A 27,719-nucleotide genomic window follows, 5' to 3' on the forward strand; every position below is an offset into this window, starting at 1 on the left:
TTAGCGACCAATATAGATGCCGTCAGCGTGGGCATTTTTTTATTCTGCAAAATCGCAGCACCCCCACCCCGAAACTACTTCCTAGTGCTATAGCTACGTGGCTAGGTGGCTAACGTTAGCTAGGCTAGGGGTTAGGTTAGGGGTTGGGGTTAAGGTTAGAGTTAAGGTTACGAGTTAGGTTTAAAGGGTTAAGGTTAGTTGAAGGGTTAGCTAAAATGGTTAAGGTTAAGGTTAGGGGAAGGGTTAGCTAACATGCTAAGTAGTTGCAATGTTACTAAAGTTTTCTGTGACGTTCGCATTATACGCCCACCCATCCACTCCTTATGTTTTTGCCTAAAGTAACCTTCTGTCTTATGTAACCATACCAAACGTAACATATCATACTAATTTAAGTGTCCTGGATTTACATTTACTATGTTATGTCTAGTCTATGAGATCAGGCTGGGCGAAAGCACTTCATAAAGTGCAACAAATTAAGACAGATACTTTCAGCTGTCTGTAGTAGTAGGGGAGAGAGCTCCTCCTAGGAGGCATTTGACAGTGGTCCTGGAATGGTCATGTAGCCTTCTCCCCTAAGGCAGCTGCAGTAGTGAGCAGTCTCTGCAGTATAATTCATCATCATCAGCATACATCAACATACCTTATGGGAAATATTGTGTCTCAACTAGGCCTCTCTACATGCTAAGTTATAGCAAGACCTCATCTGATGTAGAACTCATTCAATATTCAATGTAGACTAGTAATGTTATATATGTTGACAATGGCAACTTGACAATCTCAGAAACTCACGGCCACTCACTGTGGCAATTTCTGAAAATGCAGTTATGTGAGGTATTTCTCACTAAAATAAACAATTATGTGTATTTACACAGATTTAACACAAAATATTTTATGTCAATATTTTCTGCTTCAAAATACTCTATTATATTGAGTAGATATTATAAACTCTCAATTAGCCTGGCCTGACTGATACAGACATCCTGATGGTTAAAGTATTAATTTACATTCTCCTCACGTAGCTCACAATCAATATGCCACAGTCGTCAATCACACATAACTTTTCCACTTAAGACCAAAACTTAATACCAATGTGTATGACTAAAATATGCAATGCGATAAAAAAAAGAATGGTGAAAGATAGATACAGTTAAATTACAGCAACGTCGACGACACTTCACGACCTTTTTAGAGGTTGCACATTTTACAGGTACACCACGAAAACATGGTGCAATGAATGTCCCGAGCGTCAAGTTATTCTTAATTGACATTAGTCATTGATATGTTTGAGTAGAAGGCTACTTTTCCCATTTGATATTTCACCTATTATCTATAACAATGACCTGCACAGGAACGTGACGTCCTGTTGATTAATTACATGCGAAGGTGTAAAACGTGACACTTGCTGGACACTTACCGGGACATTTGGAAGGCTAAACGTTGCAGAAGGACAGCACGGTATCGGTGAGTCGGTCTGACGGCATGTTACTATAGCATAGCCCACGGATGGGCGATGGGTAGCCTATTACAACGGCGTACTGCAGGCAACACGCTGTTATTGGCACTGCAGTCCGCATACAGACGAGCTTATCTTCGAGATGATCGTCGAGCTTCCCAAGTCAGCTTCGAGTCCCATTAGGTATGGGATCGTCAGGTTGAAATAGACATTACCTGAAATAGATACGCAAAGGCGATGATATGTGGTTCTGAAATGGACAGCTCCTTTAGGTTTTTTTTATGGGAAGGAAAGATGCTGGTAGAGCAGGGTTCCCCAACTGGTGGTCCGCATGCCGAATTTGGCCTGTGGGTTAAAAAAAATTGGGGGACATAACCCAGCTAGCACATTTGGTTCCTTATACATTGTTGTTGTCCCATTGGTTCTGGGAATGAAGCCATGAGTTTCCTGACAGGTAAAATCCAATGTTTTTTAAACGAATATAAGTGAAAATTCCGGCCTCTTCTGGGAAAATAATTTTTTAGGTTGCAGGGAGGTTCAGATTATGTTTTACTATGGTTCCCAATTTTTTTTCCAGGGAGGTTTTATTAAAGATGCACTATGCAGAAATCGCTCTGCTATTTCCTGGTTGCAAAAATTCTCATTGTTTGCCTAATTTCACTTTGTGATAAAACAAGAAAGTATAGTGTAGAGAATCATTGTACCATCTAAACCACTATGAAATATATTTTCCATAACCAGGATAGAGCTACCATGCCATGTTTTTTTAACAGATACAAAGCTGCTCATTTTAGTCTATTCCAACAGATTCCATTTCAAAGGAAACAAACACTCATTAAGATCAGGTGTGGCCAATTAGTACACACTTGAACACACTTAACAAGATAGAGGATAGAGTTGTTGTTGATGCTAAGAATGGAATGTACAGTTGAAGTCGGAAGTTTACATACACCTTTGCATACACCTATAATGTTATTTTGTCAAGTTCCTTAAATGTGGTGAGAATGTTCCAAAGCCAAGCAACTATCCCGCACCATTCCCAGAACGTTGTGGGAAGGTTGTGCAAAAAACCAACAAGCCTCTCACCAACCTCTAAGAAACATATGATTCTCAGAACATTATGTGCTGGGTTGGGAAACAACTGTAATAACACCAGCAAATCAGCACCAAGGGATTTTAATTTTGGAAATCTGTACCAAGGTAATAGATATATATATATATACAGTATATATATATATATATATATATATGTGATCGTATACAAATGTAAGCAAGGTTTAAAATTGTGATGTTTTAGTCAAATATTATATCTGTTTGGGCTTCTTGCGGTCAATTTACAGTCTATAATTAAGTTCCGGCCCCCTGACCATACGCTCAAGAAAAAATGGTCCCGCTGTTGAATCTGGTTGATGATCCCAGCAGTAGAGCGTCTACTGCAACATTCAGTAGGATCATCTATCCTTCCAGACATCACAACACACTAGATCACGCTCGCACCATATCACACCCTCCCTACCAGCTCGAGCCTATGCTCAGTCACTGCAGTCCAGACTGTTATTAGTTTACAGGTATGACAAGTTATTCAGGTGTTGTGCGGAGGGGATCAGTGAACAGTAGGCTCACTAGACTACAGAATGATGTCATTTGATGGCAATGCTGTTGGAAAAGACTTGTCTGACACTGAGAGACTGGGGATATTCTTTGGACTCACAGGCTTTATCCAAACCACCGATAAGGGGATGTCAGATCGATGTACAGATGTAGGATCTTAATTTGATTACTCTTTTATTGCTGAGAATTGTTTTCCTGCACAGGAAATGCAAAATTGTAGTGTATTCGAGGTTTAACAAGGCTTCTAAAGTTTGTAATTTCCACTTAAAAATGTCAGACTTGATTTTCCCTAACTAAAAATGTATAAACCCCTACAAAAAATTACATTAATTAGAATCCACACAATAATTCACATTTCCTGTTGCTGAATGATTATTTCCCTGCTGTAGCAAACTGGTTCATATTAAGATCCTACATATGTATGACATGATTTTGCTTATCGGTACATTAGGTGTCACTCATATTTGTATTGATTTACACAACATACTCCTGGATGAAAACCTGAGATAAGCTAAATATGTTTATGTATTTCATATTGACTTCCTATGGAAAGTTCCTGATGAGAGTGTGGAACCCCCTCATAGATATAGCTAGTAGTACAGGCAAGAGGCTATGATTTAAGTCAGGCGCAGTAAGGGTTTCATATGAAAACTCAACAGAAAGGCAAGATACATTATTCTTTTGTTTTAAATACTTAATTTGAACCCACAAATCACATTACAGTCGAGAAGGACTCCAACATTTCAAAGAAAACAGATATCTGGACACTTCTGGATATAGAAAGCACCTTCTTCATAAAGCTAGGCTGCCATTGACTGCTGACACAGAGCAGTTCATTGCTAGCTGTTTTGCCTTTGTCCTATGCAGGCCAGCAATCTGAAGGCCACCTACTGTCAGCCTGTGTACATGGCCGAGACTCCCAAATATCAGCACCACATGTTTGTACTGATAGCCAAGGCTGTTCAGGTGTGACACAAGTGGATGGCACTTTTTATTTATTGATTTATTTTTGTACTTTTACCCCAATTGGTAGTTACAGTCTTGTCCCATCACTGCAACTCCCGTACGGACTCTGGAGAGGCGAAGGCTGAGAGCCATACGTCCTCTGAAACACAATCCTGCCAAGTCGCACTGCTCGCTTAACCCAGAAGCCAGCCGCACCAATGTGTCGGAGGAAACACTGTACAACTGACGACCGGAATCAGCTTGCAAGCGCCCGGCACGCCACAAGCAGTCGCTAGAGCGCGATGGGACAAGGAAATCCTGGCCGGCCAAACCCTCCCCTAACCCGGACGATGCTCTGCCTCATGGGTCTCCTGGTCACGGCCGGCTTTGACACAGCCTGGGAACGAACCCGGGGCTGTAGTGACGCCTCAAGCACTGTGATGCAGTGCCTTAGACCGCTGCACCACTCTGGAGGCCCATATTTTAGCAACTTGGCAGCAAAGGTCTGCTCCATGTAGGAGCCAAAAGAGCAACCCACTTCCAAAATGAGCACCTCCCTTTGGCCTCCCCCACAACAACAATATCTGGTATATTTGGTATACAAGAAAACAAATCATCATCAACATCAAATCAGCCTCCTCGGACAACTAAATGTTGGTGAATATGCACTGATGGTGGTACTGCCTGTCTCACCTCTCTCACACACACACACACACACACACACACACACACACACACACACACACACACACACACACACACACACACACACACACACACACACACACACACACACACACACACACACACACACCTCTCTCTTATACACATCTAGATGTGTATAAGAGACAGCACACACACACACACACACACACACACACACACACACACACAAACCTCGATATAGGCCTTTTTTGAAATTATGGACGTGACAGGCAACTGCAAAGAATGGAATGCTGCTTCACTGGTTTCCCTGGTAATGAGTGACCGACCCATCTTTGCAAGGCGATGCACTGAACAATGGACTATTTTTTACCGCATATATTAGGCCTAAAATAAAAAACCTCTAAGTTATTTCAGGGGAGTTTGAAGGTAAGGCATTGGTAAAAAAAAAAACGTACTTACAGTAATACATTCCACTGAAAAACATAATAATTGACACCAATTTGAAACTGGTGTGTTAGTGCTGGGATAGAAGAAAATGTGCACTGCCTGGGGGGTCTGAGAAACACTGCGCTGGTGGATCATCATGTCCCCAGGTAACTGAGCAGTAACTCCCACTGTCTCGGTCAGTGTGTGGCACTGCTCTCGAGATCTTCTTCTGCTCTTTACCGCCACCCGTTGGCTTCAGGGGATGATGTAATAAGTAAACCAAAGGGCAGGGAGGTTGGTTGAGAGCAGAGAGACTCATGCCAGCAGCCCTGGCGCCATGCCTGGTAAAAAGCACACCATGAGGCCTTGTTCTAACTTTCACAGCCTGTTCTTCACTTTGTCCTCAAACAAACAATATTCGTTCTATTCCATGAGAACTCCTCTGTGGAATGTTCATCTAGGTTACTCCTAGAATGTTTTTAATTAATTTGGGATGACATCTGTCTGCTGTTGTTGTTGCACTGTAAGTGTAAATGATTTAACAAGGCTTATCCCAAGTGCATTTATTATGTATTGTTTTATGTGTTTAAGTCTTGAGTTATAACATACTGTATCTGCAGACACATTATCTCACACTATGACACCCTAACACAGTGGTTCCCAACCAGGGGTACTAGGACCTGGGGGTACTTGGCTTATCCACAGGGGGTACTTGAGAAGAATCATGAGACCATAGTCCTACTGATAAAATGCTCATGAGGGGGTACTTCAGTGGTACTCCGGGCAGAGATAAATTCAGTTGGTGGTATAATAACCGAAAAAGGTTGGGAACCTTAGCACATCTTAGTTTTGTCCAGAAGATGGCATCATTCTCCTACCAGTAGGTTATTAGCCAGTCTTCTAAACATGGGTTGGTGAATGTGACCAAACTCAAATTCCCACAGTATTATTGGATAAACTGTTGGCCACATCTTCTGGCTACATCATTCTGGTTGAACATGTGTTATGCCAAATGTGTGGGAATACTTTAAAGCTTTTACAATTACAATTTTTGTGATTTAGCAGAAGCTCTCATCCAGAGCAACTTACAGTTAGTGCATTCATCTAAAGATAGCTAGGTGGGACACCCACATATCACAGTCATGGTAAGTACATGTTTCTTCAATAAAGTGGTGGGGGGGGGGGGGTGCTGTGGGATTATTTAAGATACTCTTTGAAGAGGTAGGGTTTCAGATGTTTTTGGGAGATGGGCTAGGACTCTGCTGTCCTAGCTTCAGTGGGAAGCTCGTTCCACAATTGGGGTGCCAAGACAGAGAAGAGCTTGGACTTGGCTGATTGGGAGCTGCCCTCCCGTAGGGGTTGGGGTGTTGGGTTTGAGCATAGCCTGAAGGTAGGGCGGGGTAGTTCCTCTTGCTGTTCTGTTGTAGTGGAAGCAAGCTTAGACTGTAAATAATTATTCAGTAATCCCTATCAGTGGTGGACTGGGACTGGGACTGAGGAGCAAGGCCCAGCCAATCAGAATGAGTTTTCCCCCACAAAAGGCTTCATTCGAAACAGAAATACTCCTCAGTTTCATCATCTGTGTGGGTGGCTGGTCTCAGACGATCCCGCAGGTGAAGAAGCCGGATGTGGAGGTCCTGGGCTGACGTGGTTACACGTGGTCTGCGGTTGTGAGGCTGGTTGGACATACTGCCAAATTCTCAAAAATGATGTTGGAGGCAGTTTATTGTAGAGAAATTAACATTAAATTATCTGGCAACAGAGACATGGTCTACCTCATCTTTTTTAACCAGCTGGAAATACAACTCACAACTCACCACTATAACTGGGCCTCTGCTCTAGCCATTTTGTTTCCCTCCCTGTTGTGCTGTCTGTCTGTCTCAGCATCTTCTCTGCTGTCACTCTGTGCTTCTTGTTGTCTGTCTGTCTGTCTGTCTGTCTGTCTGTCTGTCTGTCTGTCTGTCTGTCTGTCTGTCTGTCTGTCTGTCTGTCTGTCTGTCTGTCTGTCTGCTTAAGCCTTATAAGTTATAAAAGCCAAGCTAACGACTTAAGGCCGGTTTATATTTGGTCTAAAGACATGTCTGTAGACAATTAGAATGTGACAAATGTCGCTAGTCAAAACAACATTTAAATTATTCTCCGGTGGAATGTTTTTAGACCATCGTTGCGACTGTCGGTTACCTTGTCGCACAGACATGAAAAAAGTTACAAGTCTCTGCGACTGTTGCAAGGTTTGTTGTCATGGTTATCGAACTGCCACAGCAACCAGACCAAATCCTTCTGTGACAAGATGATGTAGGAGTTCTAAAATTCTCTGATAGAATGATCTACTTTTATTTTGCCGCACTGTGGCGGTAAGCTATTTTCTGTAAGCTTGCATTAACTTGTAAATAATTATGTTGTGGTGGATTTATTTTCATGTAATAATTCATAAAAAGTAACTAAAGTTAAGAGGTTGTCAGCAATACTCATTATTTGAACTGGCTAGCCAGCTAGCTAACAAGGTAGCAACAAACCAAAAGGACGGCTCATAATAATGGCTGGAACGGCGCGGATGGAATGGCATCAAACACATAGAAACCATGTGTTTGATGTACTTGATACCATTCCACTCATTCTCTCCAGCTATTACCACGAGCCCGTTCTCCCCAATTAACTTCTGGCTAGGCCCCTTTTTTCTCAATTTCCGCCTGAATGACGTGCCCAAAGTAAACTGCCTGTTGCTCAGGCCCTGAAGCCAGGATATGCATATAATTGGTACCATTGGAAAGAAAACACTTAGAATTTAGTAGAAATTTTAAAATAATGTAGGAGAATATAACACAATAGATATGGTAGGAGAAAATCCAAAGAAAAACCAACCGGAATATTTTTATTTTGAGAGACCATCCTCTTAGAATGGCAAGTATAAGGTCATACTGAAAATTAGCTCCCTGGATACAATTCCTATGACTTCCACAGGGTGTCAGCAGTCGATGTTTCAGGCTTGAAACTTCAAAAATGAATAAGAAATATCAGTTTTAATACAGGGACACAGTCTTGGAAATTCGTGTTTGGGTTCGCCATGAAGACAGGATGCACCTGCTAAAATCAGTTTCCTATTGAACATAGTTCTTTTCGTAATAAATATTATAGTTTGATTACATTTTAGGGTATGTGAGGAGTAAATAGAAACGTATTTTGACTTGTTGAAACAAAGTTTAGGGGTAGATTTTCAGATTCCTTTCTCTGCATGTTGAAAGAGTGGATTACTCAAATCGATGGCGCAAACTAAACTGACCTTTTGGGATATAAAGAAGGATTTTATCTWACAAAACGACACTACATGTTATATCTGGGACCCTTTGGATGACAAATCAGAGGAAGATTTTCAAAAAGGAAGTGAATATTTAATCGCTATTTGTGAATTTATGAAACCTGTGCCGGTGGAAAAATATTTTGATGTGGGGGCGCCGTCCTCAAACAATCGCATGGCATGTTTTCGCTGTAATAGATACTGTAAATCGGACAGTGCAGTTAGATTAACACGAATTTAAGCTTTCAACCGATATGACACCTATATGTACCTAAATATCTAATATCCATAATTCTTATGATTATTTATTTGAATTGCGCGCCCTCCAGTTTCACAGGAAGTTGTCCTGCTAGCGGGACGCCTAGCCCTAAAAGTTTTAAGGTGCCACAAACCTCCTGTGGATGACGGAGTCGGAGCAGGTCTCTTTGCTAATGCCGCGTTTGACTTTGAATGTGAGTTTGAAAACCGGGACGGTCTATCTTTGTAGCGTTGCCCACTGATCAGCCAAAGACTCTTTATACGTAGATTAGTATAACACAGGATTTTAAAAAATAAAAAATTACAAGGCCCAAATATTTTGGGGTGTGTCAATTTTGACCAGCCCACTCCCCCCCAAAAATATTTCCAGCCCATCTGGCATTTGCCAGAATTGCCAGATGGCCAATCTGCCCCTGATCCCTATGCCTTTTTATTTTATTTCTTACTCATATTTAAAAATGACTCAGCACCCTTTTACTCAAATCAGGGAGTACATACAGATTGGGATATGTGGGACATAGTTTGACTACACAAACCTTGCAGGTGCTGCTGATAAGACACCATTGTATTCAATGGTTTATTTGTCTGTGATTAGGCGTTAACAGAATTGTACATGCACTTTTGAAATGCAACAGAATTTCAATTTGGTGCATAGGTGCAAATTATCAACAGATGGCATGGCAAACGTCCCCACATTTGAATGTGTATTTCTGTTATATTACGCAGTGATAAAATGACAGGCCTGGGCATATTGATTTTGTAATAATTATTCAGTAATCCCTATGCACCATTTTACTCAAATCAAGGACTAAATACAAATTGGGATATGTGGGACATAGTTTGATTACACAAACCCTGCAGGTGCTGCTGATAAGTCACCATTGTAATTAATGCATTGGTTTCTGTGGGCAATTAGTAGGCAGTGTAATTTCTATAGGACTACCTTTGACAATAGTTGCCAAGTGTATGCAGTTCTTGACAGTTCATTCAATGTTTATTAATAGTGCATAACTGATAATATAACTATTCCCTGTCTGACTGGCCAACGCATCCCTAGATGGGACTCAATATGTTTGGCATGGAATCAGTCAAACTGAATGAAACATGTGAACAATTTGGCCTATGTTTCAATCATGAGGCAAATCCTAGTCATTGATTGACCATCCAGTCGAGAGCACCATGAGAGCACGACTAAACGTCTGATTCAAGCTCCGCCTTCTCTCCTTCCATCACTTTCCCTTTCAGTCCGCGAGACAGAGGGGACGTGCCATACACATAGACATTATAACCAGGCCATACAGTCACTAGGACGTGCTCGCGCTCGGCCACCGTGCGTGAGTGACAGTCGGGAAGTGCATCTCTACTGCATCCTTCCATCTGCTCCGAAACTGAGAGAATTCAGTTGGTATCTGTTGGTTTGTTAAATTAATCGTGGGCTTTTTAAGCAGTTTGATAAATGTTAAAAGGGTGAAAACATAGACCAGGAGTTTGAACGGGAAGAAACTGACATTGTTACGAAAATGAACGAGACAGAGAACATCCCACTTGCAGAATACGATTTCGAAAGAAAATTCGATGAAAAGGGGGCTCTCGAATGGATGCAAGAAAACTGGTAAGTAGACTACCAATTCACCCAAACACATCTGGATAAAAGAGTAGCCTAGCCTACGTGGTCTAAAGCCGGGGAATTCTCCCCCCGTCGCCGCCAATGTTGGCTGAGCTCTCATCCACACACAATGTCATTATTTAGCCTACACGCCATGCAGGCACATTTTTTTTATTGCCCACATTCGTCAATTTGATTCCTAACTGTCGCATACTTTTTCCATTCATAGGCTACCGAAGAGTGCATACAATGTGTTGTGTGGGTTTTGATTATGCTACAAAGTAACGTTTAGTCAATAATTTATACATAAGACTACTACAGATACAATTATCTTTAAGGATACTGTACAGGGGCAGACTGGGACAAGAATTCGACCCTGGCATTTTACTAGACCACGTCACTGGGTGTGCCACCAACTCACCACCAACCATGCACACACAACCCATCACCACAAATACACTCTACTACACTCTGACCCTACAAACCCTACTTAGACACAGGCAGTAATGCTAACACATAACATTGGCAGTGCAGTACAGCGTTTCTCAGCTATTTCTGTTCCAGTGACTGGCGGGACATGGTCCTCCTCTTTTTTAACCAGCTTATGTTTACAACAAATACAATATGTAAAAACACCACTGGAGATACAACTCTCCACTATAACTGGGCCTCTGCTCTAGCCATTTTGTTTCCCTCCCTGTTGTGCTATCTGTCTGTCTCAGCATCTTCTCTGCTGTCACTCTGTGCTTCTTCTTGTTCTCTGTCTGTCTGTCTCCATGTCTGCTTAACACATATATGTTAGAAAATCCAAGCTAATGACTTAGGCTATAGTTGCTATATTATACTTTCAAAATATGACTAATTTCCAGATTTTTTTGTGGTCAATAGAGATGAATTACATACATCTTTATGTGCACTAACTCATATCATTGGCTAATTCATTTGGGGTTCAACACCTGAGGAAGTGGAAACTCAAAACACACTCAAACAACTAGATTAATATGATACCCACTGCTAATAGCCATGTACAGTAATCCCTCGTTTATCGCGGGGGTTACGTTCCGAAAATGACCCGCGATAAGTGAAATCCGCGAAATAGAAAACTTTTTTTTTTTTTACAATTAGCAACTATTACATGTATACAAATACAGTGACTCACGTGTAGGCCGTTTCGTCGACATTATGGGTTTAGGAGATGTTCGAAATTACAAGATAATTTGGCCAACTTAATGTAAATTTGCCAAGCTGTTTTATGTACGTACACATAACTGCACGAGACGACAAAATGATAGCACAATTCGTAGCATGTTTTGATACAAGAAGCGGGAGTGAGTTTTTAGCGAATCAGAATGCAGAGCACAATGCACCAAAAAAAAAAAAAAAATGCATTATGAAAATCCGCGAAATAGCGAATCCGCGATAAGTGAACCGCGAAGTGGCGAGGGATCACTGTATTCATCCATTAGAAATAACAATGATACCTACAGAAAGCCTCCTCTCGTTGACAGGGACAAGGGGACGACGCATCCGAAGCTGTGTTTTTCCCACAATTGCGTTTTGAAATGTTATACGATCAGAACACATTTTCCTCTCTAGCGCACAGGAAAGAGGATAGTGGCTCGCTCATTACAGCAGCAGGCCCCAGTGGAACAGGCACAGGGGCAGGGCAGACACTTTCATTACAGGAATCATGAGGATAACTGTTTGATCAAATCATGGTTTTAGCCGCCCCAAAAAAGGAAGCTGAAATTGTAGAATGTGCTCTTTCTACTTTATAGGCACCGTTTCCATTTTGTTTTTTACAATCCATGAGCTTGGCTATCTAACTGATGAGTTGGAGCAGTTCTCTTTGCTGATGCCACGTTTGACTTTGAATGTGAGTTTGAGTGACCTCAGCTCAGCCTGTCAGAAAAACGGGCTGGCCCATCTGGGTATGGGTGCAGGCCGTTGCCCACTGATCAGCCAAAGGCTCATTATAGATTAATATAATAGAGAAATTGCTCAATCTTTAAAAAAAATAACAGGCCCATGGCCTGCAGGCCATGCCCCCAAAAAGTATAATATATGTACACTACCGTTCAAAAGTTTGGGGTCACTTCAGAAGAAAGTTATTTGTTACCACAATATGACGGGAAACTCAATGTATAGCCTGTCATACTGCTGTTCACTTCAGTTTGTGTAACATGCACATGCAGTCACATGCAATGAATGATTACTAAATATCAAATGTGATGATTACTGTTAAATACATAGGCGTAGATACATTATAGGATATCAATAGGCCTACATTTTCTAACTGTTTTAATATCAACCCAAAGGCATGTCACCTCTCCCCATCAAATTAGTGTAGGTCTCAAGTGTTTCTCTTTGTGTCCAGTGGAAAAAGGGAGTCATTTTTGTCCGCAGTTAACATATCACTAAGGAAACGTTGAGACCTAGTAAGACCACATTCTTGCACAGACTTACTTTGGCTCCTTGTTTGCATTTTCTGACTGAGAGACAGTGTTGTGTTTCAGTTTCAGTGGCAAGCAAGCTGTCAAATGTGGATTGTAAAAGTCCAGGGGTATATTCAAGAAACGTTTTGCTGTTGCAAAACTCTAAAACAGAACGAAACGGGGAAGGACCTATCTGAATTTGTCCAATAGAAACTCTTGTTTTGCTCTGTTTGCTTCCGTTTCATTCTTAAACGGTAAACAGTTTCCGTAATGAATACGCTCCTGTAAATGTGCAGTGCTGGCCAAGTTATTTCACCCTGTTTCACCCTGCCCATGCATTCCTCAGATCGAGCTGATGTGTGTAGGCTACAGCAACGCATCAAAAGGGGAGGAGCCGGAGAAGCTTAAAACCACATCTAGTGCAGCACAGGGAAACCAATGCTTTGCTTGCATGTGACATCCAAGCCTACGACTGTAATTAATGTCCTAGACTTCTGCTTTCTGGGAACATTTGCTCCCACAGGACCCTCCCTTTCTCTCTTTCGAGGAGTAAAAGATGGTGGCCCACACATTGTATTTGTCCTGACTCCTTCACCTCAAAAGGATACAATGACTGCTTCTTGTCGCTTCATTATCTCTCTCTCCCTCTGTATTGGCCATCACACATTCCCTCTCTGTAATGCATAGACACAGTGGTGTTATTGCTCCTAATGCTTCCCTATAGAATCCTTCATCAGTCTAATGACAGTTTCATCCTCCCTTTGGGACAGACAGAGAATGACCACTGAAGCCCTACTGTATTTAGCGATGCATATAGCCCTACTAAACTGGGTCAAACAACAACATCTTCTCGGTCTAATATGCTCTGTCAATCTGGATTAGTCATCTGGTCTGTCCTCAAAGTAAACCCCCTCTGCAGTACACACATCATCGCTTTTTAGTATTCAGCCCTTTTCGGCTCAATTGAACTTTTTGGTTAAAAGAAATGTGTCCAGTCAGTGATCTGTCTAGTATTCTTACTGCAACCCGCTCCCAGCTGTTTTCACATAGCCTCACAGTTGATTTTAGACCGGAGTGATGTTTACTCAGTCTAATTGCCTCATTACCCACGGGCTGCAGTAGTAGAAGTTCTTGTCCGTATGTCAACTTCTAAACTCGGTTAGTCCTTGGCTCCATGACTACGAATGGGGATGGGGACTGTAAAATAGAGCCTTGGCATGGATGGACAGAAGTCAGAGTGGTCTACAGGCCATGTCACTGCCATGTGCCCAGTGGACCAGCCCAATCTTGATCTCTGTAATCTTTTTTAATAGTATGAATTTATATACAGTTGAAGTCGGAAGTTTACATACACTTAGGTTGGAGTCATTAAAACTTGATTTTCAACCACTCCACAAATTTCTTGTTAACAAACTATAGTTTTGGCAAGTCGGTTAGGACATCTACTTTGTGCATGACACAAGTAATTTTTCCAACCATTGTTTGCAGACAGATTATTTCACTTATAATTCACTGTATCACAATCAAAAGAAATCAGCCAAGACCTCAGAAAACAAATTGTAGACTTCCACTAGTCTGGTTCATCATTGGGAGCAATTTCCATACGCCTGAAGGTACCACGTTCATCTGTACAAACAAAAGTATGCAAGTATAAACACCATGGGACCACGTAAATCAATCCCAGAATGACAGCAAAGGACCTTGTGAAGATGCTGGAGGAAACAGGTACAAAAGTATCTATATCCACAGTAAAACGAGTCCTATATTGACATAACCTGAAAGACACTCCGCAAGGAAGAAGCCACTGCTCCAAAACCGCCATAAAAAAGCCAGACAACGGTTTGCAACTGCACATGGGGACAAAGATTGTACTTTTTGGAGAAATGTCCTCTGGTCTGATGAAACAGAAATAGAACTGTTTGGCCATAATGACCATCGTTATGTTTGGAGGAAAAAGGGGTAGGCCTGCAAGCTGAAGAACACCATCCCAACCGTGAAGCACAGAGGTGGCAGCATCATGTTGTGGGGGTGCTTTGCTGCAGGAGGGACTGGTGCACTTCACAAAATAGATGGCATCATGAGGGAGGAAAATTATGTGGATATATTGAAGCAACATCTCAAGACATCAGTCAGGAAGTTAAAGCTTGGTCGCAAATGGGTCTTCCAAATGGACAATGACCAATGACCAATGACCATACTTCCAAAGTTGTGGCAAAATGGCTAAAGGACAACAAAGTCAAGGTATTGGAGTGGCCATCACAAAGCCCTGACCTCAATCCTATAGAACATTTGTGGGCAGAACTGAAAAAGTGTGTGCGAGCTAGGAGGCCTACAAACCTGACTCAGTTACACCAGCTCTGTCAGGAGGAATGGGCCAAAATTCACCCTTATTGTGGGAAGCTTGTGGAAGGCTACCCAAAACGTTTGACACAAGTTAAACAATTTACAGGCAATGCTACCAAATACTAATTGAGTGTATGTAAACTTCTGACCCACTGGGAATGTGATGAAAGAAATAAAAGCTGAAATAAATCATTCTCTCTACTATTATTCTGACATTTCACGCTCTTATAATAAAGTGGTGATCCTAACTGACCTAAAACAGGGAATTTTTACTCTGATTAAATGTCAGGAATTGTGAAAAACTGAGTTTAAATGTATTTGGCTAAGGTGTATGTAAACTTCCGACTTCAATTGTAGATGATTGAGTTTAGCTTAGCTCGCCTCGTGGCTTGCTGTGTACATTCAGCGTACTGCCACCAAGCAAAAGGAACTAGAAATGTCAACTGCAGTGCCAATCCCAAAAGTCTGCTAAAGACTGACTCATCCATTCACAATGATCATTATTCACGTACATGCATTGTTGGAGTTTAAACTAGATTAAAGCTTGTTTGCATTTCCACCCTGCTCTCATCTAAATCATGACCTAGGACACTGGTAGTTACAGTAATCACCTGTGAACTGGGTTGGTGACATGTTTTACATTTTGTTTTCCTTAATAGGAGCAAGTCCTTTATGTTCTGTGGGCTATATGCTGCGATCATATTCGGGGGCCAACACTTCATGAGAGAGAGGCCCAAGCTAAACCTACGTCGACCCCTCGTCCTCTGGTCACTCAGTCTGGCCATCTTCAGGTGAGTGACACACTGACCACTGTGTTTCAGTATATGGCTTTATGTGTTTTTCTAGGCATCATCAAACCAATCAATCAATCAACCAATCAGTGTGATTGAAGCTCTTACTGAACGTTGGTGGTGGTTAGCCTCGTTATCCTCCCTCATCCTTGCTAACCTCAGCAAGGGAAATGTTGTCCACAAAAAGGTTTGTATATAAACTCAGCAAAAAAAGAAACGTCCCTTTTTCACGACCCTGTCTTTCAAAGATAATTCTTAAAAATCCAAATATCTTCACAGATCTTCATTGTAAAGGGTTTAAACACTGTTTCCCATATTTGTTCAATGAACCATAAACAATTAATGAACATACACCTGTGGAACGGTCGTTAAGACACTAACAGCTTACAGACAGTAGGCAATTAAGGTCACAGTTATGAAAACGTAGGACACTAAAGAGGCCTTTCTACTGATTCTGAAAAACACCAAAAGAAAGATGCCCAGGGTCCCTGCTCATCTGCGTGAACGTGCCTTAGGCATGCTGCAAGGAGGCATAAGGACTGCAGATGTGGCCAGGGCAATAAATAGCAATGTCCGTACTGTGAGACGCCTAAGACAGAGCTACAGGGAGACAGGACAGACAGCTGATCGTCCTCGCAGTGGCAGACCACGTGTAACAACACCTGCACAGGATCGGTACATCCGAACATCACACCTGCGGGACAGGTACAGGATGGCAACAACAACTGCCCGAGTTACACCAGGAATGCACAATCCCTCCATCAGTGCTCAGACTGTCCGCAATAGACTGAGAGAGGCTGGACGGAGGGCTTCTCGGCCTGTTGTAAGGCAGGTCCTCACCAGACATCACCGGCAACAATGTCGCCTATGGGCACAAACCCACCGTCGCTGGACCAGACAGGACTGGCAAAAAAGTGCTCTTCACTGACGAGTCCCAGTTTTGTCTCACCAAGGGTGATGGTCAGATTCACGTTTATTGTCGAAGGAATGAGCGTTACACCGAGGCCTGTACCTTGGAGCGGTATCGTTTTGGAGATGGAGGGTCCATCATGGTCTGTGGTGGTGTGTCACAGCATCATCGGACTGAGCTTGTTGTCATTGCCAGCAATCTCAACGCTGTGTTTTACAGGGAAGACATCCTCCTCCCTCATGTGGTACCCTTCCCGCAGGCTCATCCTGACATGACCCTCCAGCGTGACAATGCCACCAGCCATACTGCTTGTTCTGTGCGTGATGTCCTGCAAGACAGGAATGTCAGTGTTCTGCCATGGCCAGCAAAGAGCCCGGATCTCAATCCCGTTGAGCACGTCTGAGACCTGTTGGATCGGAGGGTGAGGGCTAGGGCCATTCCCCCCAGAAATGTCCGGGAACTTGCAGGTGCCTTGGTGGAAGAGTGGGGTAACATCTCACAGCAAGAACTGGCAAATCTGGTGCAGTCTATGAGGAGGAGATGCACTGCAGTACTTAATGCAGCTGATGGCCACACTAGATACTGACTGTTACTTTTGATTTTGACCCCCCTTTGTTCAGGGACACATTATTCCATTTATGTTAGTCACATGTCTGTGGAACTTGTTCAATTTATGTCTCAGTTGTTGAATCTTGTTATGTTCATACAAATATTTACACATGTTAAGTTTGCTGAAAATAAACGCAGTTGACAGTGAGACGTTTATTTTTTAGCTGTGTTCAGAACTAGTTCTCTCTGAGAATTAACCGAAACAGTGTTTAAACTAAACACACATGAACTATGTAAAAATAGTGATTTCTAGAGCGATATCTCAAAACTTCTCCTTTATAACACCTCTTCTTTAAGGATCCACGAGAAGGAGATTCTTTGTGCAGATTTAAAGTAAACATCTACATTTAAGTTCAGAAGATTAGAAACACTTGTAGGACAATTTGTGAGTAATGGAGGGGTAACAATGTACTGTAGAAATGGGTCTACTTGAGAGAATGTTCAGGTCAATTCAAGGCCTGTCAACTGTCAACACATTCTTTTGTGGATTTGTTGGCTATGCTATCTGTACACACTTACTACATAAAGAGAAATTAGTGTCTGATAATGCAGTTTTAGGATCATTACAGGTACACTCTTAGAAAAAAGGGTACCAAAGGGGTTCTGTGGCTGTCAAATCAAATCAAATTGTATTTATCACATGTGCCGAATACAACAGTAGACCTTACAGTTAAATGCTTAATTACAAGTAGTGATGCACCGATATGAAATTTTTGGCCAATGCCGATATCCGATATTTTCCTTGCCAAAAAAACGATACTGATAACCGATATTAAACATTTTTGCGGCCTTTTAAGCATTCTCAACCAGGATTTCTATGAAACGCCGTTTGGGTCTTTGCGTGTCAAAAAATATAGTGTTATTAACACTATTTGACGTTTCAAATAACACTATTTGACGTGTCAAATAAGAATGTTGACCAATCAGGACCTGAATATGACTGCACGTCACATAGTAATTTAACGTGTTCATATATTTTTTACATAGTGATTACACATTGATTACACTATCACTCGTATTTCATACATCACAACGATTCATCGATACGTATGCTATGATGCTGGTAAAGTTGTCTCGCATACCTACAGTTGTCACGTTTCTGACCTTATTTCCTTTGTTTAGTCTTTATTTAGTTGGTCAGGACGTGAGCTGGGTGGGTATTATCTATGTTGTCTGTTTCTATGTGGGGTTTTTGTTTGGCCTGATATGGTTCTCAATCAGAGGCAGTGTTAGTCATTGTCTCTGATGGGAACCATATTTAGGTAGCCTGTTTTTGTAGTGTGTTCAAGAATCAATTGTACGATATCTAATTTCTAAGTAAAACAATTGCTGTAGCAGTTGTAGATGGCCCCTTTAAGAGGAGTCAGGGCTGTTTGGTGTGCCACAGAGGTGCATCATCATCATCCGTGCCCATGCCCTCTGCTGAGCCAGCTGTTAATCCTAATCACAGAGCCGTGGTTAACCTGCCCACTCAATCCCACTGCTGCTAGCTGGACAGGATAGCGTGTCCTCGGTATATGAAACACTTCACCTTTACCAATGATGATGTTGGTGTTAGGTAGTTACCATAGATAATGTATTGATAGGTAGTTACCAATGATGATGTTGGTGTTAGGTAGTTACCATAGATAATGTATTGATAGGTAGTTACCCATGATGATGTAGGTGTTAGGTAGTTACCATAGATAAGTATTGATAGGTAGTTACCAATGATGATGTTGGTGTTAGGTAGTTACCATAGATAATGTATTGATAGGTAGTTACAATGATGATGTGGTGTTAGGTAGTTACCATAGATAATGTATTGATAGGTAGTTACCAATGATGATGTTGGTGTTAGGTAGTTACCATAGATAATGTATTGATAGTAGTTACCATGATGATGTTGGTGTTAGGTAGTTACCATAATAATGTATTGATAGGTAGTTACCAATGATGATGTTGGGTTTAGGTAGTTACCATAGATAATGTATTGATAGGTAGTTACCAATGATGATGTGGTGTTAGGTATTACATAGATAATGTATTGATAGGTAGTTACCAACGATGATGTTGGTGTTAGGTAGTTACCATAGATAATGTATTGATTAGGTAGTTACCAATGATGATGTTGTGGTTAGTAGTTACCATAGATAATGGTATTGATAGGTAGTTACAATGATGAATGTGGTGTTAGGTAGTTACCATAGATAATGTATTGATAGGTAGTTACCAATGATGATGTTGGTGTTAGGTAGTTACCATAGATAATGTATTGATAGGTAGTTACCAATGATGATGTTGATGTTAGGTAGTTACCATAGATAATGTATAGGTAGGTAGTTACCAATGATAAGATAGTTATAGGTAATAGGTAAGGTAATTAATTACCACGTCTGACACCAACTGACACCGACACCGTCTCCATGCACACTCACACACACAAACACTCACGCCATCATTTTCTCACTCACACATAATATGCACATACATTTATACTGACTCTACACATCCGCACACACCCTCTCACATGCAAGCTGCTGCTACTCTGTTTATTTTATATCCTGTTGCCTAGTCACTTTACCCCTATACATAATTACCTCCATCACTCCGGTATCCCTGCACATGTACTGTAAATATGGTATTGGAACTGACTTTTTAAATATTTCCTGTATATTGTCTGCTTACCTACTTACTTTATTGTGTATTTCATATTTCTTATTCTTATTTCTCGTGTTTGTTTGTGCTTTTCAATTTTTTTCTAGTTGCTGGGTTTTGCGTTTGCAAGAAAGGCATTTCACTGTACTTGTGCATGTGACATTAAAACTTGGAGTGAATGGAATGTTATCAAAACACACATGGTTTTTATACGTTTGATACCATTCCATTCACTCCATTCCAGCCATTATTATGAGCCGTCCTCCCCTCAGCAGCCTCCACTGTTCCGCACCCTCAACCCACTTGGTTCTCTCGCTTTGTGTGTTGTTCCCATTGTTTGACTGAGGTGTTCAGTTACATGGGTTTGAAGATGGCTTCCTGGAGTATTACTGGACCATTACAGGCCTTGAGATTTACAATTGATCTGTAAAGAGAGGTGCTGTGTTTTCATAGGGTCGTCCCAACTGAGACGACGTCACGCTGTACGTAGGAGCCGCAGTGTGTTTCAGATGAGAAGGAAAGCTATAAATCGATAGTGTTTACTAAGCAGACACATCCTGTTGACAAAGTAAGAGCATGTGTGTCTAAGTCTTTGTTGGACTTAACGGAGGTCTAAAACAGTTGGAGACGGAGGGGGGGGGGGACAGCCAGCTGGAGATGTGACCCACTGATATGTCTTATCTCGTTTGTCTTGGTTTCAGATTTCGAGCGCCATGGCAACCGCAACAGTGACCGTTCATATAGTTGAGAGCTATATCACTTTGCATCATGGCACCGCAAAGCTGACAGTATAAAATATAGTTGAGCGGCGTATTTTGCGTTACGTTATGACAACCACAAAGCTGACAGTTCAGGTGTATCGTATAGCAGCAAGTTAGAAATATGAGCTGAATTCGTGAACAAAAATACTTACTTATGGTCAACTCTGATCGACCATGGGCATTATACTTGTGTTGATGTTTTTTCTTATACCAATTACTTGTATGTAACTGTGAATTCCCTATAGTTAGACTGAGCAAATCTAATACACTTTTATTTTATCCCATGCGCCGAATACAACAGGTATACAACGAATACAACCTTACCGTGAAATGCTTACTTACTAGCCCTTAACCAACAATGCAGTTCAAGAAATAGTGTTAAGAAAATATTGACTAAATATACTAAAGTAAAAAATTAAATAAAAAGTAACACAATAAAATAACAATACCGAGGCTATATACAGGGTGTATCGGTACCGAGTCAATGTGTGGGGGGTACATGTTAGTTGAAGTAGTTTGTACATGTAAGTATAGGGGTAAAGTGACTATGCACAGATAATAAATAGCGAGTAGCAGCAGTGTTAAATCTAAGGGGGGAAGGGTGGGAGTCAATGTATATTTTCTGGGTAGCCATTTGATTAATTGTTCAGCAGTCTTATGGCTTGGGGGTAGAAGCTGTTAAGGAGCCTTTTGGACCTAGACTTGGCGCTCCGGTACCGCTTGCTGTGCGGTAGCAGAGAGAACAGTCTATGATTTGGGTCACTGGAGTCTTTGACAATTTTTCAGGCCTTCATCTGACACCGCCTAGTATATACAGTTGAAGTCGGAAGTTTACATACACTTAGGTTTGGAGTCATTAAAACTCGTTTTTCAACCACTCCACAAATTTCTTGTTAACAAACTATAGTTTTGGCAAGTCGGTTAGGACATCTACTTTGTGCAAGTAATTTTTCCAACAATTGTTTACAGACAGATTATTTCACTTATAATTCACTGTATCACAATTCCAGTGGGTCAGAAGTTTACATACACTAAATTGTCTGTGCCTTTAAACAGCTTGGAAAATTCCAGAAAATTATGTAATGGCTTTAGAAGCTTCTGATAGGATAATTGACATCATTTGAGTCAATTGGAGGTGTACCTGTGTATGTATTTCAAGGCCTACCTTCAAACTCAGTGCTTCTTTGCTTGACATCATGGGAAAATCAAAAGAAATCAGCCAAGACCTCAGAAAAATAATTGTAGACCTCCACAAGTCTCTCCAAGAGATGAACGTACTATGGTGCAAAAAGTGCAAATCAATCCCAGAACAACAGCAAAGGACCTTGTGAAGATCCTGGAGGAAACAGGTACAAAAGTATCTATATCCACAGTAAAACGAGTCCTATATCGACATAACCTGAAAGGCCGCTCAGCAAGGTAGAAGCCACTGCTCCAAAACCGCCATAAAAAGCCAGACTACGGTTTGCAACTGCACATAGGGACAAAGATCGTACTTTTTGGAGAAATGTCCTCTGGTCTGATGAAACAAAAATAGAACTGTTTGGCCATAATGACCATCGTTATGTTTGGAGGGAAAAGGGGGAGGCTTGCAAGCTGAAGAACAACATCCCAACCGTGAAGCACGGGTGGCAGCATCATGTTGTGGGGGTGCTTTGCTGCAGGAGGGACTGGTGCGCTTTACAAAATAGATGGCATCATGAGGGAGGAAAATTATGTGGATATATTGAAGCAACATCTCAAGACATCAGTCAGGAAGTTAAAGCTTGGTCGCAAATGGGTCTTTCAAATGGACAATGACCCCAAGCATACTTCCAAAGTTGTGGCAAAATGGCTTTAAGGACAACAAAGTCAAGGTATTGGAGTGGCCATCACAAAGCCCTGACCCCAATCCCATAGAAAATGTGTGGCCAGAACTAAAAAAGCGTGTGCGAGCAAGGAGGCCTACAAACCGGACTCAGTTACACCAGCTTTGTCAGGAGCAATGGGCCAGAATTCACCCAACTTATTGTGGGACGCTTGTGGAAGGCTACCCGAAACGTTTTACCCAAGTTAAACAATTTAAAGACAATGCTACCAAATACTAATTGAGTGAATGTAAACTTCTGACACCCTGGGAATGTGTTAAAATAAAGTGGTGATTCTAACTGACCTAAGACAGGGAATTGTTACTGGGATTAAATGTCAGGAATTGTGAAAAACTGAGTTTAAATGTATTTGGCTAAGGTGTATGTAAACTTCCGACTTCAACTGTAGGTCCTGGATGGCAGGAAGCTTGGCCCCAGTGATGTACTGGGCCTTACGCACTACCCTCTGTAGTGGCATATGGTCGGATGCCAAGCAGTTGCCATACCAGGCGGTGATGCAACCGGCCAGGATGCTCTCGATGGTGCAGCTGTAGAACTTTTTGAGTATCTGTGTACCCATGCCAAATCTTTTCAGTCTCCTGAGGGGGAAAATGTATTTTCGTGCCCAGTTCATGACTGTCTTGGTGTGTTTGGACCATGATAGTTTGTTGATAATGTGGACACCAAGGAACTTGAAACAGATGCACTTGACACTATCTCTTTAGTAAATCTATGTGTTTCATTCCACAGTATCATCGGAGCGGTCAGAACCGGTTGGTACATGTTCCATGTCCTCAACAAAAGCGGTTTTAAGCAGTCGGTGTGTGACACCAGCTTCTACAGCGCCCCTGTCAGCAAGTTCTGGGCCTACGCCTTCGTCCTGAGCAAGGCCCCAGAGCTGGGTAAGGAATGTCCCAAATAGGGTCCCGTTCTGAATGCTTCAGATAGATATATGTCATGTGGAACAGACATACTTCTTTGTCATGCAGTAAGAATAGTCAGCTCGACTCGAGCTGATCTATACAAGACAATTCTATATACTTAATGTGACCCTGGCCCACGAATGGGAGAGATGGAGGGGGTTGTAATTGGTCAATTATGTCAGAGGACAAATCAGAGAAAAGGAGGCTGGCGCAGGACAAAAAAACAAACTTGAAACAATTTGTCTATTTATGTGATTCCGGAAGCACTTGGAAGTTTGTAGTGCACTTACATTGATCAGCGGAGGCCTATTACCTCAAGAGCTATGTGGCTGCAAGGTGATGCCATTTCCTCTCCCAGAGCAGTAATCTAGTCACTTATGCCTATCTGTCAGTCAGACAGGGGATGCAAAAGCGCTGGTAAATGGACAGAGATGCTGACTGACTGCGCTATGTCTCTTCCTGAGCAAGAGACAGGAAGGGCATGCTCGCGTTCTAGAATGGGACAGATGTTCAATATATTAAGCCTGTTTAGTTTGTACTGTACAGGGTGTGCGGTTTGAGTTTATTGGAGTGCTGTTAAGATGTTGTTGTATGCTGCTTCCTAATATGGTGTGTGTGTGTGTGTGGTGTGTGTGTGTGTGTGGTGTGTGTGTGTGTGTTGTGTGTTGTGTGTGTGTGTGTGTGTGTGTGTGTGTGTGTGTGTGTGTGTGTGTGTGTGTGTGTGTGTGTGTGTGTTGTGTGTGTGTGTGTGTGTGTGTGTGGTTGCTTTACTGTACTTTTTGAGGACCACAAACAGACATCCCATCTTTCCAGGTCATTTTTGGAAGTGAGGTCCAAATATCCAGTCCTCACAATGTTTTTCTTCTACTGTGTGTGGTCACTAGTGCTTGAGAGAGTGAAAGTGATCAAACATCAGAGTATAACTAAGTGATTTCTCTCCCTCCCTCCCTCCCTCCCTCCCTCCCTCCTCCCTCCTCCCTCCCTCCCTCCCTCCCTCCCTCCCTCCCTCCCTCCCTCCCTTCCCTCCCTCCTCTCCCTCCCTCCCTCCCTCCCTCCTCAGGTGACACGGTGTTCATCGTGCTCCGTAAGCAGCGCCTCATCTTCCTCCATTGGTACCACCACATCACAGTGCTGGTCTACTCCTGGTACTCCTACAAGGACCAGGTGGCAGGTGGCGGCTGGTTCATGACCATGAACTACCTGGTCCACTCCTTCATGTACACCTACTACGCTGCCCGGGCTGCGGGCTACCGGGTGCCGCGACCCTGCGCCATGGTCATCACGGCCACCCAGATCATGCAGATGATGATGGGGCTTGCTGTCTTAGGCTTGGTTTACCACTGGATGCACGAAGTGCGCTGTCCCTCCTACATGCCCAACATCGCCTGGGGCTCGCTCATGTACCTCAGCTACCTGGTCCTGTTTGCCTCGTTCTTCTACAAGTCCTACCTCAAGGGCGCCGCTTACAAGGTTGGCAAGGGATCCAAGGCCGAGTAGGGGCTGGATTCGTCAGAGGCAAGTTGCACACTGGGCAAGTCATATTAGAGTGTGTGCCTAATTGAGAAGAATATCGCGTTGTGCCATGATGTGAGTCACAACTGGTTTTAATGGTTGCTGAGTACATGGCAATTGTGACAAGCCATTTTTTCCCCCACCCCGACTTTATATAGCTGTAGCTTATCTAACGAACTAGAACCATGGATTACATGTTATTAGAACGGTCGTTGAGAGTGGACCGGGGAACCAGTGCATGGTCAACACAGTTTAATATACTATGATCGATGGATGGAAGAAAGGGAGGAGACAGATAGAGAGAGAGGACAGTTTGTGTTTGACTAATGTACTACTCGCTTCATTTTGATTTCTTGGCTTCGTTAATCAATCTCTTTGACCAGCTGCTTCAGTCAGAGTCCAGTGAAAAACAGCCATATGTGGCCTGAGGCGTCTCCAAGGGCAGTTTACAACCGCGTTTGCAGTCTGCACGTTCATTGAATTTGACAGTCACAGGTGTTCATTCATACAGAAAGAAAGACTCCTTTTGAAATCTGGTGCTTTTTAGACCAGCGCTGAGAATTCTCTCACTAACTTATAGGAAGTATATTGAAGTGATGATAAAAAGTCATTAATGAAGGATAATTTTTCTGTTTTAGTTGTAGGGAATTTTCTGGGAATGGGTGGGAGGAGATGAGCGCACTGAAGGGATTGACACTCAGAACAATGTGTCCAATGTAAATAATATATCTTAAGAATGTATTTATTTTCTTAAAATATCAAGTCTCTGGTGGTACTTAAAGTGTACCAGGAAATAGTGTGACTCACTAAGGTTCTGCCTGTCTTAAATTGTGCAGTTTGAGTTTTGCACTTTTGTATTTGAAACAGTTTTCTTTACATCACAACAATGCACTATATTGTTTAGTTTTTTTTAAAGTCTTTCTACATTTGTTCATTAAAGAAAGGGAAGTCCCCTGGCACCACATTGCTTCTTAAAGGGAAAAGTCATGAAGGTTATCTTTGCTTCTTAAAGGGAAGGTCATGGAGGTTATCTTTGCTTCTTAAAGGGAAGGTCATGGAGGTTATCTTTGCTTCTTAAAGGGAAGGTCATGAAGGTTATCATAATGTCTGTGTGGTAAGAGTTGCATTGTCATATAAGAACTATTTGGGTCTAGGAGGTAAACTTTTTTTGATTTCCACATTTGATAGATATTCCTTTTCTACGTGGTAGAAGAAAATATCCATATTCTTATATACCAGTATGAAAACCAAGGATAGGAGGATAGGTTATAACGTTACACAAAGACACACATTCCTTTTTCTTTCCTCCTACTTTAAATATGACCACCAGTGTAGATTGGATAGGGGCTCAGGTCAAGACAGCGAAATAGGTTTTGTTGTTGTCTAAATCTAGTAGATGCAGAAAGTAGTGTCTTGTAAGCACACCTAACCACTAGTGAGTTTTAACCCTTGGCAGCTTTTGTGTGTCTTCCTTTATGTTTATTATAGAGCTGTACTGTATTATCTCCCTCCTACCCATAATCCTAGAGCCATACTGGTGTGAGCACATGTTCTTTAATGTATGTTTGTATCACACTGAGAGTAGTTACCATGGCTTAAAGTACAGGGACTCTTTTGAAGGGTAATGGTAACTACTAACAATTGCCTAACACTTGCCTTCATAAGCACTACTTATAACCCCCATAACCCAAGCTGTGACTTCAAGTGTCATAGATCTCATACTCTATCTGTGGGTTTATTAGCTTCCAACACAAAGTGAGACAGTCTAGCCTTTACACAACTGGTAGTCGCCAAATGTCTTAAAGGGAAATTTCAAAATTGTTCAACCTCATATCCATCATTTCCAGCACTACTCCAACGTCATGCATCATCTGGTGTGCATCGTGTGATTTTAACTAAGTAGTAGGCAATGCCTACTCATCATTGGTTGAAATCACACCAGATGATGCCATTGGAAAAATGTACCTTCCTTCATCTTTTTGACTACAAAACATAGAAACATGCCATTTTCACATATGTTGATGTTGGGGTAGTGCTGAATATGAAGTTGACAAGTTTTTCAATCATTTCCTTGAAATTGTGCTACTAATCCTATTATAATGTTGTTTATGAAGGAGTTACACTGCCCTTATGTAATACCCTTCATATGACTCAGCTGTAACAACTGATGCTGGAGCAGGCACATACTGTACTACCATTATTATAGACTAGTCCAATGAGCTTAGCAGTGTTTAGAAGTGTGAATATTTTTTTAAGGCCATACTAAATCTGCAAAGTACATTTCTTTCACTTGGCTGTTGTTGTGTCAATAATGCTGATATTATGATCATGATGTGACATTATAAATGTTGTCCACCCTCCACCTTGAAGCCGACGGTTGCATTTTAGTTGTAAAATATCATAGCGATAATACGCAGGGTATAAACTCAGTTTCTAATACATTGATTCGTGTGCCAAATGATGCTTCTGCAGATTTCTACACTGTTAGGTAAATGTGAGCAGAGTTATTGTTTGTGTATTGTCTTTGCTGATGTAGAGTGTAAGAAAACATGCTTATGCATCCCTGTGAGTATGCTGTCTAGTACGTAACTGATATGAAAGGGCAAAAAAACTGTCTTAAGGGCTTTAATGTTTAAATGTGCAGATTTTAAATGTCGAAACAATAAATTCATGTCTGTTTTGAAAGACTTA

General features: G+C 41.8%; 1 protein-coding gene across 2 annotated transcripts; it reads left to right on the forward strand.

The window, feature by feature from the left end:
• The first annotated feature begins 1,221 nt into the window (after nt 1–1,221).
• On the forward strand, nt 1,222–27,719 carry LOC111978517 (very long chain fatty acid elongase 6-like). 2 transcript variants are annotated; one of them, XM_024008630.2, is made up of 4 exons: nt 1,222–1,461; nt 15,698–15,829; nt 23,344–23,495; nt 24,577–27,719. In XM_024008630.2, the coding sequence occupies exons 2-4, from the start codon at nt 15,711–15,713 to the stop codon at nt 25,011–25,013; spliced, it is 708 nt and encodes a 235-aa protein (XP_023864398.1). In that variant the 5' UTR covers nt 1,222–1,461; nt 15,698–15,710; the 3' UTR covers nt 25,014–27,719. The 2 variants fall into 2 exon arrangements, with proteins under 2 accessions (XP_023864398.1, XP_023864397.1); XM_024008629.1 differs by lacking the exon at nt 1,222–1,461 and adding an exon at nt 9,915–10,266.

This window comes from Salvelinus sp. IW2-2015, linkage group LG18 (assembly GCF_002910315.2).
Source record: "Salvelinus sp. IW2-2015 linkage group LG18, ASM291031v2, whole genome shotgun sequence".
In the NCBI taxonomy this organism is placed as follows: Eukaryota; Metazoa; Chordata; class Actinopteri; order Salmoniformes; family Salmonidae; genus Salvelinus; species Salvelinus sp. IW2-2015.